This window comes from Egretta garzetta, unplaced genomic scaffold (genome assembly GCF_000687185.1).
Source record: "Egretta garzetta isolate BGI_Z169 unplaced genomic scaffold, ASM68718v1 scaffold68, whole genome shotgun sequence".
NCBI classification, from domain to species: Eukaryota; Metazoa; Chordata; class Aves; order Pelecaniformes; family Ardeidae; genus Egretta; species Egretta garzetta.
The window spans coordinates 4,247,067-4,264,513 of NW_009260774.1; the positions used below are offsets into that span (position 1 = coordinate 4,247,067).

General features: G+C 37.9%; 1 protein-coding gene across 2 annotated transcripts in view; it reads left to right on the forward strand.

Moving 5' to 3' along the window:
• NAV3 (neuron navigator 3) overlaps positions 1 to 17,447 on the forward strand; it is a 273,197-nt gene that overhangs the window by 249,382 nt on the left and 6,368 nt on the right. Inside the window, exons 26-35 of one of the 2 annotated variants that reach the window (XM_009646282.2) lie at positions 1,171 to 1,343; positions 3,910 to 3,975; positions 5,064 to 5,217; positions 8,198 to 8,372; positions 11,773 to 11,870; positions 12,531 to 12,626; positions 12,925 to 13,093; positions 13,840 to 14,075; positions 16,022 to 16,176; positions 17,106 to 17,177. In XM_009646282.2, the coding sequence (XP_009644577.1) occupies positions 1,171 to 1,343; positions 3,910 to 3,975; positions 5,064 to 5,217; positions 8,198 to 8,372; positions 11,773 to 11,870; positions 12,531 to 12,626; positions 12,925 to 13,093; positions 13,840 to 14,075; positions 16,022 to 16,176; positions 17,106 to 17,177 (1,394 nt within the window). The remainder of the gene's footprint in view (positions 1 to 1,170; positions 1,344 to 3,909; positions 3,976 to 5,063; positions 5,218 to 8,197; positions 8,373 to 11,772; positions 11,871 to 12,530; positions 12,627 to 12,924; positions 13,094 to 13,839; positions 14,076 to 16,021; positions 16,177 to 17,105; positions 17,178 to 17,447) is intronic. The other variant, XM_009646283.2, reaches the window with a different exon arrangement.

Sequence of the window (17,447 nt, forward strand, 5' to 3'; positions counted from 1 at the left end):
GTGAATATAAACCATGGAAAATTTGGCATGCATCTATAAAGAACCCTATCTTGGCATGATTGCTATTTATTTTGGCAGTAGGCTTTTATACCTTCTAAAAACAGATTATCCTGTATGTCTTCTCAGTTTGTCTCTATTCATTTTAATCTCAAAGTTTAGACTACAGAAAGGGGAGTGTAGCCAAAATCCATTTCTTTCTCATTAGATATCATGAGCTGGAAAGGACTTAAATGCTGTTTCTCTGATCAGTGGTCACACTCCCCACTCTCCAATTATATAATGAAAATAATGTGTTTTAATACCTCATTTTTATAGAGGAACCAGTTTGTCATTGAGTTCTATACAATTTTAATCAGAACAACTTTCTGAAAATAAAACCAAAAAAAAGCCACATTTTTCCTAAGATGAACAACTTCTGTATTTAGACAAAGGTATCAACAAATGGGCTAGTTAAAATTCACTGCAAACCAAACTGTTGTCATCTCGGCTCCTGAAATAAATGGCTCTTTGGCTATTCTGTCCCTTTTCAATACTGGATAAGAGCTTCTAGAGGAAAAGGCAATGCTTGTCCATCCAGAGATCTTACTACTCTAAAGGAAACTGCAGCAAAGAATATATACCTTTCAGCTAACATTCTTCTCAGCAATACAACAAAGCAAGCCTCATGTCCCAGCTTAAATCCTCTCACTTGTGATCCAAACCATAGCATCTGCATGGTTTGGCCATTCAAATTTTTAATGGGGAAAGTAAATTGGCAAACCCAGTAAATTGGACTTGTCTTTTGATTTCAGCATTTAATAGCAGCAGGTTCTGCCTGTACTTAGATGCAAAGTGGTTATTTAAAGCCAGCCCTTGAAGGGAATGCCATGGAAATGGGATTCCACTGGGGCTTAATGGTTTTAAATGAGCACCCCTCCCCCATAGCTGTACCACTCGGTCCTGCACTTTTTCCATAGCATTACGTTTGCGCTGCGCTGGATTAATAAAGTCAAAACAAAGCACTGTATCATGTTTTTAGAGATACTGTGTTGCATATGTTAATACCTTGCTTCTGTATACTGACCTCAGGCAGTGGCTAGGATGGCATCTGCAAACTAACTCTTCAAAACATGAGCTGCTCAGAAATTACTGTGACAAGGAAAATAATCTTGCTCTATGTTTGTTTTCCAGCTAAGAAGCTCTTTCAAACAGGCCTTTGGAAAGAAGAAGTCCACCAAGCCTCCTTCCTCACATTCGGACATAGAAGAGCTGACAGACTCCTCTCTTCCTTCATCACCCAAATTGCCCCACAGCTCAGGAGAGTGTGGGGCAACATCAATGAAACCATCACAGTCAGCATCTGCGTAAGTCTCTCTCTTGGCAAACCTTTCTTCCCAAATGGGATGGACTGTGAAACAGACCTCCTCAAGTGTGGCCATTTGCAGTTCAGAAACCATTGCCAGCAGCCATGATCTTTTAATCTTGTGCTCCATCCATTTGCCAGATTTCTCGTGAGCTTCACCCCACTTACACACTACTTGTCCAACAGCTCTTTCTTAGGTTATTCTCTCCTTGTCTCACAGCCTTTACCCAAAATCATCTAGCAGTACAAACTTCTTTCCAAATGCATATCCAGAAGCTTATGTTGTGCTCTCCCTACACCATTAACAACTTTATCGTATCCACTTAGTAAAGGCCAAATACTACAGTTTCCTTTCTTCATGACATACTAAAAATGTCATTTTCCAGGTAGCTATGTAATTTTACAAGTTACTCATACCTTCTATTATTACTTTATCTACTTTGTAGATACTAATTTATATAATTTTTAACCTATTCCCTCTCTTCTATCAGCTTGGATTTTTTTGTGGGATTTTACTTTTATTTCTTATTGAAATCATCATCAAGGTTTTGGGACCGAAAACAAGTCATCAGTCAAAAGCTGTCCCATTTCTTCATTATTTTTTGGATGTCTGATATATTCTTCTTATGGAGTTCTCAGGTGCTTCATATTCTCATATTCTTCTATCTATTTTTTTTTCATTCTGCTAAACTCATGGCTTTTTCCAATTTGGGGAAATAAACCTCTTTGAACCAACAGATGCATACTGCTAATGCCAGCCTTACTTTCCTTGTCCTAGTTGAGAATAATAAGGTCACAACTACTCTTCCTTAAAGCACATGGGGAATTCTAGTCTCATGACTGATTACTGAGCTTTAGAATAGAATTTGCCTGTGTTAGTCTAGTGCCTTTTACGATTAACTTTTTATAGACTCTAATGACTTTTATAGACTAGATTTAGGAGTTTGACAGCAAATATTCCCACAAAAGAAAACCCTCAACAATAAATGTTTTTCTTTCCTCATATTCCTTACAGACTAGTGAGGAATAACTCTAGATCTCTAGTTTTGTTGTGGTTTTTTATAGGAAGCTCACATTTTTATGGTTTCAGGCATATTTGTGTGTTCTGAGGAGGATTTCTACATGTTTGGGTCCCTTGAGTCTGATTTGTTATAAATTTAAAAATTACTATTAAAAGCCTTTATAGAAAGTGCCTGAACATAAACAAAATACTTTTATTCTACAAAATTATTTAATCGTGATTCACAGATCTGCTTTCATAACCTTATCCTGTTTCCTTTCTGCCAACCCCGTTTTTTTCTCTGTCTCTTTGACTTGCTCTCTAGATGTACTGATGCTCCCAGAATTTATCAAGGGTAAAACGGCATAACTAGTCATTCACCCAAAGCTCTCCCAAGGCTATTTGGTCTCTGAGTCTTAACTTCCTAAATTCTGTCCAGTTCACAGCCTTCTGGTTCTTCCTCCATAATATATTTAAACACCGGTCTTTCCGATCATAATATTTTTTATTATTGTTCATAATTTTTTATTATTGTGACCTTTCTACACAGGATAACATAGATTTCTTCCCTTCCACAGAGAGATCACATAAAATATATTTATTTAGATTGATTTCTTTGTCGGTTATACTAATGATGTTACTTTCTTTGGAAGTCTCGCTTTTCCATTGCATAATTTAAACTTCTGTCACCTTCAAGACTTTTCATAATTGTCAGCAGCCTCTGTTCAAAGATCATGACTGACTTACTCCTTCTCCCCAAAGCAGCCTATTGATTTAAAAATGCTGAGATTGTAACAAGAAAGAAAAAGTAAAACTCCTTCTTTCTAACAATGTTGAATCTTTGTCTGAAGTCTGATCAGGCTTCTGAGCTTCTTTCTGTGAGTTCTCAGGAACACTAATTTATCTTTTAGTTTTTCTTCCTTTTGATGAAGTCTCATCTTCTTATGTAATTTTACAGTTGTAGGAGCTGAGTATTGAAGAGCTCTGGAATCTGTAAAAGAAAATTCAATTCATACTTTCTGCTTCTATTCTGCTTATCTTGCCAGTCTAGACAGCTTTTTCCTGCTTCTTCCAGAGCTGTAGCCCTGCTTTCTGCTTCATTTTTATTGTCTTTAAAGCTGGCTTGCTAAGGTCTTTTTGTCCGTCCCTTCTCAAGATGTACTGCAAAAAAAGCCAAAAAGAAAATAGCCAACAAATAGATACATGACTTCCCAGTTGTCCAAGTTTTTGTGTGAGATAAAATATGCATGTAAATAAAATTTAATTTCTTATTTGGTTAGCATAGGTATGGGCACATCAAACCAAGAACTGTGTCATAATATTTGGGAAAAATTCCTAGTATATGCCTTTATTCATTTTTACTCACATTTGAAATATTTGTGCATGTTGTGAATGATATTCATAATTTTCCTTCTTCTATTTGCCATATCTTTTTTATTTGCCATGAACAACTTCATCTTCCCTTTGCTTACACTTTCTTTATATATTTCCTTGACCTGAGTCTCATGTTCTAAACCATTACCTTTACTTTCTTCCAATTGCATCTGTCTAATACGTGTGTATGCAGGTCATCTCTAGTCTGGGCACCAAAGAAAAGGCAAAACGGTCACGTGGTCTACAAGCATAGATCCCGGTAAAATTGAGTGTGGGGCATGGAGTTGCATACCCAAGTGCTGACCTGGAGAGTGCTGCATCTTCTTTCCCAAAATGCATTTGCATGCATTCTGGCAATTAAAAGTTGACCTCTGTTCCTTGTTTGTATATTAGTAGTAATAATCACAATAATAATACTTATTATTATGAAATATTTTTCGTATTTAAATTGTTCTGCAAATATTAACTGTTTATAGTGACAGTAATGAAGAACAAATAACATTTAGTGAATTGACTGAAAATATTGCTTAGTGTAACAACGTAGCCAAAATTCAGTGTTTTATTTTCTACTGGTTCTGTTATGTAACAGGTCTAGGTCTGACGATGACACAGAGAGGCAAAGCAGTCTGACATGAGAACTGGACAGTTGTCATGATCTTTTCTCACAGTATAATGGTTTCTTCCCTTAAAATTAATGCTAATGAAAAATAATCACATGGTGATTACTTATAATACAGTCTTTAAGGAAAAAAAAAAAAAGCAACCAGCATGATTTCAGATACCATACATTAGCAAATGAAAGCCTGTAGGCAAAAGGTCAACTATCACAAATCAAAACGATTACAGATCTAAATCTTCTAGATCATGAAGACAAGGACTGTTTCTTTGTGTACTGTTCAAAACAGAGAAAACTGTTGATGCCTAACAGATAATAAATCAGTGGTATAGTTTAATCAGCATACTTCAGTTCTGACTATTGCTTCTTAGGAAAATCATAACCTTTGCACCACAGAAACGATGCAGATATAAAATCAAATTAAAACCAATGGGTGAACAGGCAAAAAAAAAGGTTTCTGAAAAGTTTTTAACAACTTTATTTCACCATAGTGAACTATCTAACTAAACTGGAAAGGTATAAAGCAAGCTGATAATTTCATCTGGAGAGCGCTTTGTTCCTTTTTTTAATTTGCAGTTTGAGCCTTTTCATGTTTCTTTGATAAGATTCTTTCTTCACTCATAGGTTTCACCAGCAGCAAGCATTTTCTGTACTTTGATATTTAGTAATGACACTGCTTTAGGGGGGAGAACCTTCCTTTAATCTCCTGCCTATTTCCTGCTCCTCTTTAGGATCTGTGAGTGCACAGAGGCAGAGGCTGAAATTATTCTTCAGCTAAAGAGCGAGCTGAGGGAGAAAGAGCTAAAATTAACGGACATTCGTCTTGAAGCCCTCAGCTCTGCACACCATCTGGATCAGATTCGGGAAGCCATGAACCGCATGCAGGTCAGTGCAGTAGCTTAAGCGATGACAGGGGGTGCACACCAAGAGTATGCCTGGTGTATTTCCTTTCCCAGTACTTTGTTTCAGGTACCAAAAAAAAATGTTGCTACAAAGTAAATTGCGAGATTGACAGTCCTTCCAGAGGATGGGTATGATAAGTGTTCACCTTATAATAATTATACTCTTAGCATTTATATTAATAAGTAAAATGTGTTTAAGAGATATGGAAGGAGACATAATCCCTGCCCAAAGGATATTTGTTATCTAAACCCTATGACTGGAGAAAGCAACATGACAGACAAGCAGATCAAGAAGTGATTTCTACAGAGCTTTAAATCCTTGGGCCATGGCGGGGCGGGGGGGGTGTGTGCGGTGTGTGTGATGTGTGCATACTCTCTCATCATTTCTGATTCCTAACCCAGTCATGGCTTGCTGAAGCAAAGAATGTAAAATTGAACTGAATTATTGTATCCAACATCACTAAAATTTCACTACATAATTTTGTGACACTACTCCAAATCCTTCCTGAACATGTCTTTCATCAGAAGACTTTCCCTTTAATGAGGCTGAAAGGATGCAGAAAGAATGGCAGTGTTCTTCAGTGGAGCACAGAGCTTCATGGGACTCAGCTCTGTTGCCCACATACAAGTATCTAATACCATGCTGGGTGCCCAAAAGTATCTACAACATCCACACAGTGTGACAGGTCCTTCAATAGGTCTGGGCCCTTCTGGAATGACAGGTGAGATACCTAGGACATCTCTGAAGGAACTATAAAACCGTATTTGGGAAACAGAATCAAGGCCATGATGTGGGGATTCAGGTTGAGACTAAGACAGCTACATTTAGATGTCTAGGTAAGCGATAAAATCCTCTTGTAGTCAATTGAGTTTTAGTCATCCAGTAGCGGGGCCTAGAGAGTTACCCTAAAATCATCCTAAGAGAGGTATAGAGGGTGAAATTGAGTTGTTTGAGCATAGGCACTTATTAGCATTTGAACCAGCCTCAGGTATTTGCATCTGCACAGGACTTGTAAGCTTAGCATCCTACCCATGGAAAACTGTGTTTTACAATGACACTGGAAACCCACATTTACTCAGCTGAATCTGGCCCTGTGGCTTGTCGGCTGAACTGCTCTGTGCTGGGGGCTTAGGTGAGGTGCACCAGTAGGCACGTTTGTATAGATATCCAAAGCAACTGTTTTCATAACTACCAGATTTAGTGTGCTGGCTGTCTCTTCTAGACCTCTTTGTTTATACCATGCCTCTAGCAGTCTCAGCCACACCTTTAAACAGTTGTGGTACCCACCATCCCCCCAGATGCTCACACCACTAGGTGACAACATTGCTGTGGGATATTTGGTTGAACTTCAATCAGGGGGAAAAATAATTAAGAACTGGTCCATAAATATGGGTTTCAATTGTCCAGACGGAAGTAAAGCATTTGTTCTGGAGCCACTAAAAGGTTTTTAGGAACTGTAAGGGATAGAATACGGTTAATTGCAATGGTGGAGAACAGGATGTGAAGGTTTATCAGCTGATTACAGCTTTACACTGTGATATGAGTGCCTAAATGGGGTGAACTCCCCAGAGAGAGGAGTCTGCTGTGGTCACAGGCCTCCAAAGTTTGACTTTCACCAAAGCTGGGGAGAGGCAACTCATTCAGATGCTGTTGCTGGTAATCACCACTTCTTCTGAAGTTTTCCCAAAAGGACAGGCAGCCACCTTGGAGTTGCCAAACTCTGTGACATTTTGGAAAATTGCTGAGGATTGGTAAGGGGGAAAAGTAGGATTGGTGGGAATGATATATGAATACTGTGTGTATTCAAAGCACCCTAAAAATCTAAAACTCAGCTGAAAGAAGAGTCATGTAATTAATCAGTGTAAGTTGCAGAGTAGATGGGAGATTGCATGACTCATTTCACCATAATTCCTGATTTGAACACCAGGCTAAACTGGTGCATTTATCTATTGCCTTCTGTCACTATTTTGCTAGTTTGTCCCTTCCCTTCCACCACTTCCTCACCTTTGCCTACATGATCTAATCTTTTTATAGCTGTTGCAAAGTTTTTTTGTTATGCTATCCCTTATGTTTTTACTTGTATAATGTAGCTCAACAGACTTCATAAAAGAATAGGACTTTTAGCAGAGTGTTGGTGAATGTGGAATTAAATTTGATGTGCAAAACCGTCTGCAAGAATAAGCAGTTGCTTTGTACTGTGCTTCGGGAAGCGACTGAAAGCTAGATTTAGCTGGTACCAGGCTGTTCTCAGGCTCGTTTTCATTTTATTATTGTAAGTTCAATAATCACTTGGCACCACAGAGGATTTAGCTAAAAAAAATTCCTAGTTGTTCTGATTCATCTGTCATTGTATGTTTTCATCAAAGAGGGTTTGCTGGCCGTTACGTGAACAATCCCATGTTTGAATGATCAAAAAGTCTTATCTGATAGCAAGAAGGGTTATGAAACTGTTAAACTATCAATTTCTAATTGTCCGTTTTTAATTTCATTTCTCCTCTGTGAAGTTACTGCTTAAATCTTACACTCAATGGCAGTAATAATTTTCTGTGACTTTAGAAACTTCGACATGTCTAAGATTTTAAGAATAACTTTCTTAAGTGACTGTTACCTAAGATATCTGACAACAAAAAGTAGCTTATAAAACTGGGGATAGCTGGGAAAATTCTCACCATACTTGTATTATGGTCAGCTGTACAATAAACGCAGAAGCTTGAAGCATGTGTTGTTTAGGCACTGTCTTGAAACAAGATTATAGGGTGGTTTCCCCTTCATTTCAAAAGTGAAGGCAATCCAGTTTTCATTAACTGGCTTATACTTCTGACATATAGTGCTACATACTGCTATCAAAGTGGGAAACCAGTAAGCTTCCGCAGGGAAACAGCAAGCACCAGAATAGCCAATCCCAGTGGTTTTCTGAAAGAATAACCTCCCGTGCTTTTATGTTGATTTCTTTTGAGCACAGAATGAAATTGAGATACTGAAAGCTGAAAATGATCGTTTAAAGGCAGAGACTGGAAATACTGGAAAGCCTGCCCGTCCGTCATCAGAGTCTTCAAGCAGCACATCATCATCTTCATCACGGCAGTCACTAGGACTTTCTCTGAACAATTTAAACATCACAGAATCTGTTACATCAGGTAAGCAGATTTTGGGCACATGCATTCCTCAGCAATTAGTAAGGATTTATGATTTTCACCCTCTTAATGGGCCATATATGAGGCATGCGTGAAAATTAAAATGTCTCATGTCACTCAGGTAAAGATCAGATATACATTCACTTATGCAGATGAGGAAGAATGCTGGCAGTCACTGCTGAAAATTTAGCTTTTAGAAGTTTCTGAATAATAGTAACAGATAGTTCATTATGTTTCCTTAGTTCCTAGCTATGATACTACCTAGTTGGTTATCTAACTGCTCTTTGGTCATCTAGTTTACAATTTATTTGAAAAGGGCAATATACATGGCACCTGTATAGATATATTCCTTTGTTCCTATGGGACAAATACGAGCATAGTACATGAAGCTTTCTTTTTTGTTTACAAATCTTTTGTCATTCAGTTAGCTCCCTTAACTTCATTTCATATTTGCAGCTGGGGCAAAAAGTAATTTTTAATGTGATATAGCTAGTTATCCTCTTGGACCAAATCACCTTTTCTCACAGTAGTCAAAACCCTCCTGGTTTATTGAACACTCTCATTGTCTTCTGTGAATGAGAGAAAGTAAGCAGAACTTTGGTCCATGTCGTGAACATCAACATTTGATTATTTTCCATACCATAGAGTTTATGATAATAAGCCTTCTACGCTTGTTTTGATAATGTACCCAAGAAACAGAAGTGCTGTCTCTAACAGTAGAACCAGGAGCAAAGCAGAAGCAAAGCAGCACTCATTAGCGTAGACTCCACAGAAAGAATAATGCAGTGTCTGGAAGCAATAAAAGTGTGGCTAATAATTGTAGAAAGAGTCTAGGCAAGAGTACAGCTGGGATCAAGCCAAACTGCCTGACTATAATTTGGATTGGCAGTGAGTCATATTATCTTGCCAGTCATTGATTACACGGATATTTGGATATCTCTTCTGGTTAATATCAAATTTTATATGAAAATTGGTATATTTTCTATTTACATTCCAGCCTATGTTTTTTAACTTTTAGAATGGATGAGCCTGAGCTGCTCCTCAGTATACAATGAAGTGTTGCAAAAACAGGGAAAAAATGTTTAACTGTGGTTCCTGCTCACACATGCACACACACATAAAAAAAAAATAAAAACCAGAACAGATTTTTTTTCAAAATGGTAATTGTAGAATCTCTTTCATGAGCAGCAGCTATTAGCACTTTGTTGCTTGGCACTAACTCTGTCTATATACAGGAATAAACATAATATAATTTTATATAATTTTCTGTGTTATTGGTTCTAAATATTTTTCTAGCATGCAAAGTAATTACTTTTGGTTATAAGGAATTAAAGAAATAAGGGTGCCTAATGAGGAGTGGAGGATTTCATTTGATTATGAATCCAGCCTTTTTGATCACCGTGAGTATCATTTTGTTGCCATGCCAGAGAACTTGGAAGGGTGACAGCTTCCTACCAAGTCTTGTGGGAATTTTGCAGCAGCTGGATTACTATTGAACAAAAGTCCCTGAGATATGGAGAGATTAATCATGGTGGGGACTAAGCTGAGAGAGGTAACAAAGGCTTTGGCTCATCATATTAAAAAATGCTGCAGCAGTTCCTGGGAGACCAGTATCTCCAAATGACCATGGTCATCTGGAAATGACCAAAGCTATCCATTGCTGCTTCCTAAGGGTATGACCATCTCCTCCAGACAGGTGTGAGTCGCAAACTGGGAAGGGACTTGGTGGTCACAGGCACCCATATTTCAGTCACTGGAGTAAAGAGCAGCAAACAAGGACCAGGACGAGACTCTGTTTGTAGAAGACTCTGTTTGAAAAGAGTGCCGGAGCTCAGACAAGAAGTGAGCTAGAGCCACCATAGAGTAGGCCTGGCAGGAGGTAATTAGAGCAATTAGCACCACCATGAAATTAGATGCCATTGGGCATCTTCTTAGACCTTTGTGTCAGTGAGGGGGAAAGCTCTTAGAAAGCAGAATTTTTTTTCTAGCCACAGAGTGGTTCCTCATTCTTAGAGACTTACAGAAGAATGTATTTAAAAGGCTACATGAGGGTCATTTAGAGATTGAAAAATTTCACAGGGGGATCAGTTATTTTGTAAATTGCCCTCAGACAAACTATGACACTGTGGAAACTCTTAAGGTTTGTCAAATATACCAAAACACAAGACAAGTGAAGTGAAACATTCAGTGTGGGTGGCACAGAAAATCTGTCTGCCTGGAACAAAACAAGCATGGATTTGTTTAAGCTCACAACAAAAATGCTTTTTCATTTAATCAATTAAAAAATCAAACAAACAATAGCAGAATCTGCTTTCTAGATCTGGGTATAAGTTAAAGATTTTACATGAGGACTTATTTTTTAATACATTCATTGAAGTCACATTCGTAAGTCTTCTTTGGTTTTGCTTTGAGCAAGTGACTGAATCTTACTGGCACCTCATTTAATTTGGGTGAAATCTGACCTTGTGCAGGCTATGACATGAAGTCGATGCTTTTCTTCAATCACCACGATAAGAACAAGCAGGACTTAGAGTAGTGGATTACAGTGAAGAAAATGCAAATCCATAATCCCTCCTAATTTGATAGTTAGTTTAAAAGTCTAACAGTAAAATATCTGAGACAACTTCTAGAATAATACAGTAGTTTTATCCCTCACAATAAAGCTGCTGGCTTGGCTTTCAGTGAGAAACACATCCTCCTGCTTTCTCATTTTTGGAGTTAGAGAAGAGGTCAGAAAAGAGGCACAGAGCAGATCGGAACCACTCTACCTCCAAGAAAAATGAAATCTTTTCTTAGAATAACGGCTGCATGCAGAGTTCCATACTCTGGAGGGCTGCAAAGTGGTCTTCCAATGGATAGTATTTGTAAGCCTGTGTTGTGGGGGTAAAAAAGAGTCTATCCATGCTATCCGTACAGAAGGTAAAGACATCAGCTGGAAAGAGAAATTAAATGTTATTTTACTTAGCGGCAAACATATCAGTGCAAGTATTTCTTGGTTTTTTTCTGTACAACATTCTAAAGGGCACAATGAGTGCTCAAAGATATAAATGTAATTTAAGTTTTAAACAACATACTTTGTGGACATATGATAATTTTGAACAAGTTCCAAGAAGGAAAGCAAAAGCAAGACTGTAATGCAAGAATTTCTTTATTTATGAATTCCCTATTCATTTCTACATGATTAAAGCTCCTAATATTGCTTCAAAAATTGATAAATTGTAACTTCTTTTTCATCTCCAACAGAAAATGTGGATTAGGAATAAGTACAGATTAAAATGATTGTTGTGGTGGCAACCTTTCTTTTTAACCAAAAAATCCTTTGAACAAATATCAAACTGATGTTGTGAAGATAACTGATGTGATTTGTCAGGTTGATCACTTTCCTTCCCTTCTTTTATTGTAGATATTTTGTTGGATGATGTCACTGATGGAGCACTCCACAAAGAAGGTCACAGTGTGAAAATTTTAGTCACTATAAACAAAGGCTATAGTCGAGCCAAGGTAAGTTCACTACCCAAAGGTCTAGATGCAGAATTATAGCTCAGGCAAATCTTGCATACAGTAGCTCAACTTGTTTCAGTATTTTCAGCCAGGAACTGAAGGGAAATATCCTAAAGATAGCAGCTCTCTTCTCTGTCATCCATACTCAATATGGTTAGGCACTCTCCATAGACTAATGTCATATGGCCTCCTTCTGCCTTTGTGGTGGCTCAGACACTACCAATTCTCAGTTTAATTAGAAGTAGGATGTTCTGGGACTTGTTATCTCCATTTAAAAGTCATTATAAATTAGATCTATGCCTAGGACCCCTTAGGGTGCAACTAGGAATATGCTGCTGAGGTAATCAATTTTGAATTGCATTGTCGTGTTTCCATGTTCTGTGTTACAAAAAATTATAAATACCGTGTGACTTTGATTTATATTCAGCTCTTTATAAATACACAGATACGATCCAAGAGTAGAATAAGATACTGTCTTTCCTTATAAAGAGGTATGAAAGTAATATTGTCTATACCTCTTTCTGGCACAGAGATTATTAACAAAGGTGTAACGTCACATTCTAAATAATATAATTTTTCTTCATTGGGAAAGTTAGGAATCTTTATAGAAAATTTATTACTGCCACTTTTAGGCCAGTTTCCAAAAATTTCTCTTTGCAGGATCAAAAATCACATGCATATCTGATAGGATCAATTGGAGTCAGTGGAAAAACCAAATGGGATGTTTTAGATGGTGTAATCAGACGTCTCTTTAAGGTAAGACACTGAAAACTTAGCTCAAGTGTTAATTTAGTTTTCTTTTTCTCTTATGAAAATTTCTGTATTCTTTGGGTTGTCTTGCCAAGTTTTTGTTTTTTGTTTGACAAACAGCTAACACCACTATTAGACTTTATTCTTAATGTTCCTGTTCTCTTTTTCATGTTTGTGGGAAGTTTTCTATTGAATGTGACTGCAAGAATCTCCTTGTGAAGTGACTTCACCTGTACCAATATATTTTCCAAACTTCATTTATTCAATAACTATTTTTATGTATTATGTTTTCATATAATTTCAGGAATATATTTTCCGAGTGGATCCAACTACTAGCCTGGGTTTAAGCTCTGACTGCATTGCTAGCTATTGTATAGGAGATGTAATTAGAGCCCATAGCCTGGAACTGCCTGAACTGCTGCCTTGTGGATATCTGGTTGGAGAAAATAACGTCATCACTGTGAACCTGAAAGGTAAAACCCCAAGAATATTTTTGCAGATACTGTGGAGTTCTTCGCTGCAGTCCCATATCCCTTCTTGGTTTTTTGGGTTTTTTTGCACCTGACCTTTCTGTACCTTGTCTCCAGTTCAAGGACTCATTTACCACATAAACTCTGCATGACACTGTACAATACCTAACGCAGTCAGGCATTTTGAGACAAATCTACGAACATCTCTGTCATTCTCTGCCTGACTGCCAAATCACAGCAAAGTAGAAATTTCTGAATAGTGGCAAAAAACCCAACCCCAAAACAGAGATTATGATGAGAAATAATTATGCCTTACCCAGTTCTGCAAGAAAAATGCAATGTGTTTCAAAAGCTGCAGGGATTTGCTATTGGAGGGGTGGAGGGGTCTTCAGAAGAACTTTACATACATTGATGTGACAACCAGTAACCCTTGTGGCTGTCACTTTGACCTTTTTTTTCATGGTTTCCTGTAGCATCTGAAACATCCATCTTTGCCTCACTGAGCCTTCTCTTCACATTTACTTTGATTTCATCTCTCCCACCCATCTCATCCTACTGTTTAATTTTTTGGCCCTGGGGAAGGTTATAAGCATTTCCACAGTAATGAAGCCCTAGATAGGAATTTGATTTAGGCAGAAGTATCTTACCTTGCTTTGAGCGTAGCACTGATGCCATCAGGTGTTGGGCCAAACCTATACCTACCTTAGCAAGAATGATGACAAGCCATTTTTCTTTTCTTTTGTTCTCAGGAGTGGAAGAAAACAGTTTGGACAGTTTTGTGTTTGACACATTGATTCCTAAGCCAATTACTCAGCGGTACTTTAATTTGCTGACAGAGCATCGCAGAATTATTCTGTCGGGACCCAGTGGCACAGGAAAGACCTATTTAGCTAACAGGCTGGCTGAATATATTATAACTAAATCTGGGAGAAAAAAAACTGAGGATGCCATTGCAACTTTTAATGTAGATCACAAGTCAAGCAAGGTAAGTTACAGTTGAAAAGCCAACCTATTGCCCAATTCATAGTGATGATGCAGATCAGATCCTATTAATTGGCATACTGTTTTGTTGCTCAGTTAGCATTTTTTCCTACATGAATTCAGTGTCCAGACCCAATGAGGAACAGAGACCAGGTCTTTCTGCTCTAAACAAACCACTGAAGCACTGTAAAGGAAGCCTGATGTTTGCCTCCACTTGAAGAAACCCACCTTAAGGATAGATGCAGAGTCAACTTCCTATGTAAATTCAATTCTTAGAATGTCCGTAATTCCTTCATCAGAAAGGTTGGATATATAGTAACAGCAGTCTGACTTGCTTTTTTTTATAGTGATAATAGAAGCTTATTGTTAGCAAAGGTTTCAGAATAGGGATTTTGAATTACTGTCTTGTGTTCAGCTTCTTAATCAGCACTGGATAAATACAACTGCTGCCACGGTTTCTGGCGCACATTGGTCAGGAAGCTGACCGTCCTAAAATTGCCTCATGCATCATGTCACGTTCACAGTGATTTACATAGCTCAGATTATCAAGCTTCTAGCATGACTACTGTGCTAGCCACAGATAATACTATTCACTTGCTCTCCTAAATTGGGTATACTCCTAACTTGGTACCCAGGGAAAAGAAAATGAAAGGTTTTGCCCATAGCTTTCTGATTTGCACAGAACGTAATGAATGTTAATATAATATATGAAGGAAGAACATGCAGATCCCAAAGGGGTGAGAGGACCATTCCAGGAAACACACCGCTTTTCACTGTCTTTATACAGTGGATTTGTGATGCCATTTACTTTGGCAGGGGATGTGTTTATGTTTTATTGTTATACCATACACATTTATAGTGAAAATTGTCCCACAAAAAAGCAAGCTTCTGGATTTCTGGTAAATTGTTTGTTGTATGTGGTTTTGTTTGGGGGGTTTGTTGTTGTTGTTGTTGCTGTTGTTGGGGGGGAGGGGGGCTTTTACTTTGTTTATATTAAGATTTATGCAGAACTTTTGAGTTTGTAGCAAAAAAGAAAAAAACAGCATTGTCAAATGCCAAGTGTATTTGAATAATACAGATGGTGCTATTCCATGGAAGAAACCCATGATGTTCCCCTAGAGACACCTAATCATAGAAAGCCAAACAAAAACCTTTCTTGAAATAAAAAAGCTTGCATGTTCCCATTACAGAAAAAAAGAGTCTGCTGTCCCCGATCCAGGAAGAAAACAGTAATAGAAACGTTGTCCGTAATACTGAGCATTCCCAGCACTGACAAAATTAGATACCTGTAGGGATACAGCTGTAAAACTTGACTAGCTCAGACTCTCAAGGGCAACAAAATATTGAGGAAAATATGAAATCTTTTGATTATAGAAAGCTCTCTTTTACTCCAGAACTAAATGGCAGCCAAACAGCTGACAGAAAAAAAAGGATTTACACAACAAACTTTATTATGAGGTGTGATACAGTATCCCCAAAAGGTCAAATAGATTTTCAGTGAGGGTGATGAAAGGAGATATCTGAGGGAGCAGTTCAATATGCCTAAACTGTGTGATAATTTGGTGGGGGGTTTTTGGTATATAAATGTGGCATTCATAAAAATGGAGGCCCAACAGTCAATATGAGTATCTCAGCCCATTGGAAATGACATATTTTATGGCAACCTATTTTCTACTGGAGATAAGATGTTTTATCAGCAGATTTCTAAGGGATGTGTATGCTTCAGTCATTTGCTTTGTTTAGTGCCTTTGTTTTTCCTAGCATGTGGCTTCAGTGTTGCTCCATCTAAGAAGCAGGTCTTTCTGCATGTGCTGATCCAGCTGAATGACCCAGTGTGGGGAAACTCCGTCACAGCTTCTTTATCTTTCTGAAAATCTTTTCCACTGAAATTACATCTATGGTCTAACTGAGTTCATCTTTTCTGTTTTTTTTTTGTTAATTCTGCTGAAGGATTTGCGACAATACCTAGCAAACCTAGCTGAGCAATGCAGTGCTGACAACAATGGTGCTGACCTCCCTGTGGTCATAATTCTTGACAACCTCCACCACATCAGTTCACTAAGTGACATCTTCAATGGTTTCCTCAACTGTAAATATAATAAATGGTGGGTAATAACTCTTTCTCTCCCCTTTCACATACCTTTTGGAAGTAAAAACATTAGAGCTGTTTGCTATTTCGCAAATTAAAATGTCCCAGTGGAAACTCAGACTCCCATAGGCTGTCAGCAAAGCCCTTATGTGCTTGAATAATTTCGGCCCTCTTCAGCCAAATACTTAGGTGTCTGCTTCACTTTATTTGTATGACTCCCATGCATGTCAGTGAGATGTAAATGTACCACAGAATTTAAGAATGTACTAAAACGCTTGATCAAATTAAGGTCTTATGCCTTTTTCCCTGTCAGATCACATGAGCTCATTAGTACCATGAGGGCAGCTTATGGGAGTGGAAAAAGAAATGCAGTTTATAATAGTGGAATTTGAGATATGTGTGAACCCACGGACCATGCCATGCAGAAGCAGCTGTATATCTGGCAGACTTGCATTTCCTACAGTTTTCCTGTAGCGGTGCAGAAGTATGAAGTTTGCTGACTGTCCTTTATTGCCAAGAAAGAATAAAAATAATGTTTTCTGGAACTTTTACTAGCCTATAACATTGGCTATTTCTGCTGTAAAAGTGCCATCACAGGGTCTTCCCTTCATAAAGTCACTGCATGCTATGTCTTACTCATGAGGTTCACTGGCTTCTGAAATTAAAACTCTAAGCCTACTGCAAAATTATGCGGTACATGAGGACAGCATTGCCTCATTTATTTCTTTATTACAGATGAGTACTAGTAAACTACAAACGTGCAAAGAGGGAAATCATACAAGAATAAACATTAAAAAAGAGCACTTCAGAAATATTTTAAATCTAAGACTACAATATATCCAGAGACTCTTTTTAAATTGGCCTGGTGCAATTAAGAAGAAAGAATATTCTCTGAATATCTGAATGGATTCTCCCTCAAAAAACCTTCTACTTTTCTCTTTTCAGTCCGTATATTATTGGAACCATGAACCAGGGAGTTTCTTCTTCACCAAATCTGGAGCTGCATCACAATTTCAGGTACATTCACTCTGTATTTACTGTGGCCATGTTTGCACAGCTCACTGCTTCTCAGCCCAGTTCTTCAACAAACATTGATCTAGTGTCACACCACAGCCAAGTATTTTAGCTTCTGTGTCTGTCCTGTATTGATGGGTATCTGAACCGTGTTGGGGAATGGTAAAAGAAATAAGATACTTTCTGGCACCTCTGGCAAGTTGCTGAAGACAATTGCGTTCTTGCATTCCATTTGTCTTCAGCAGCTTCTTGAATTTCTGCTGAAACCTGTAA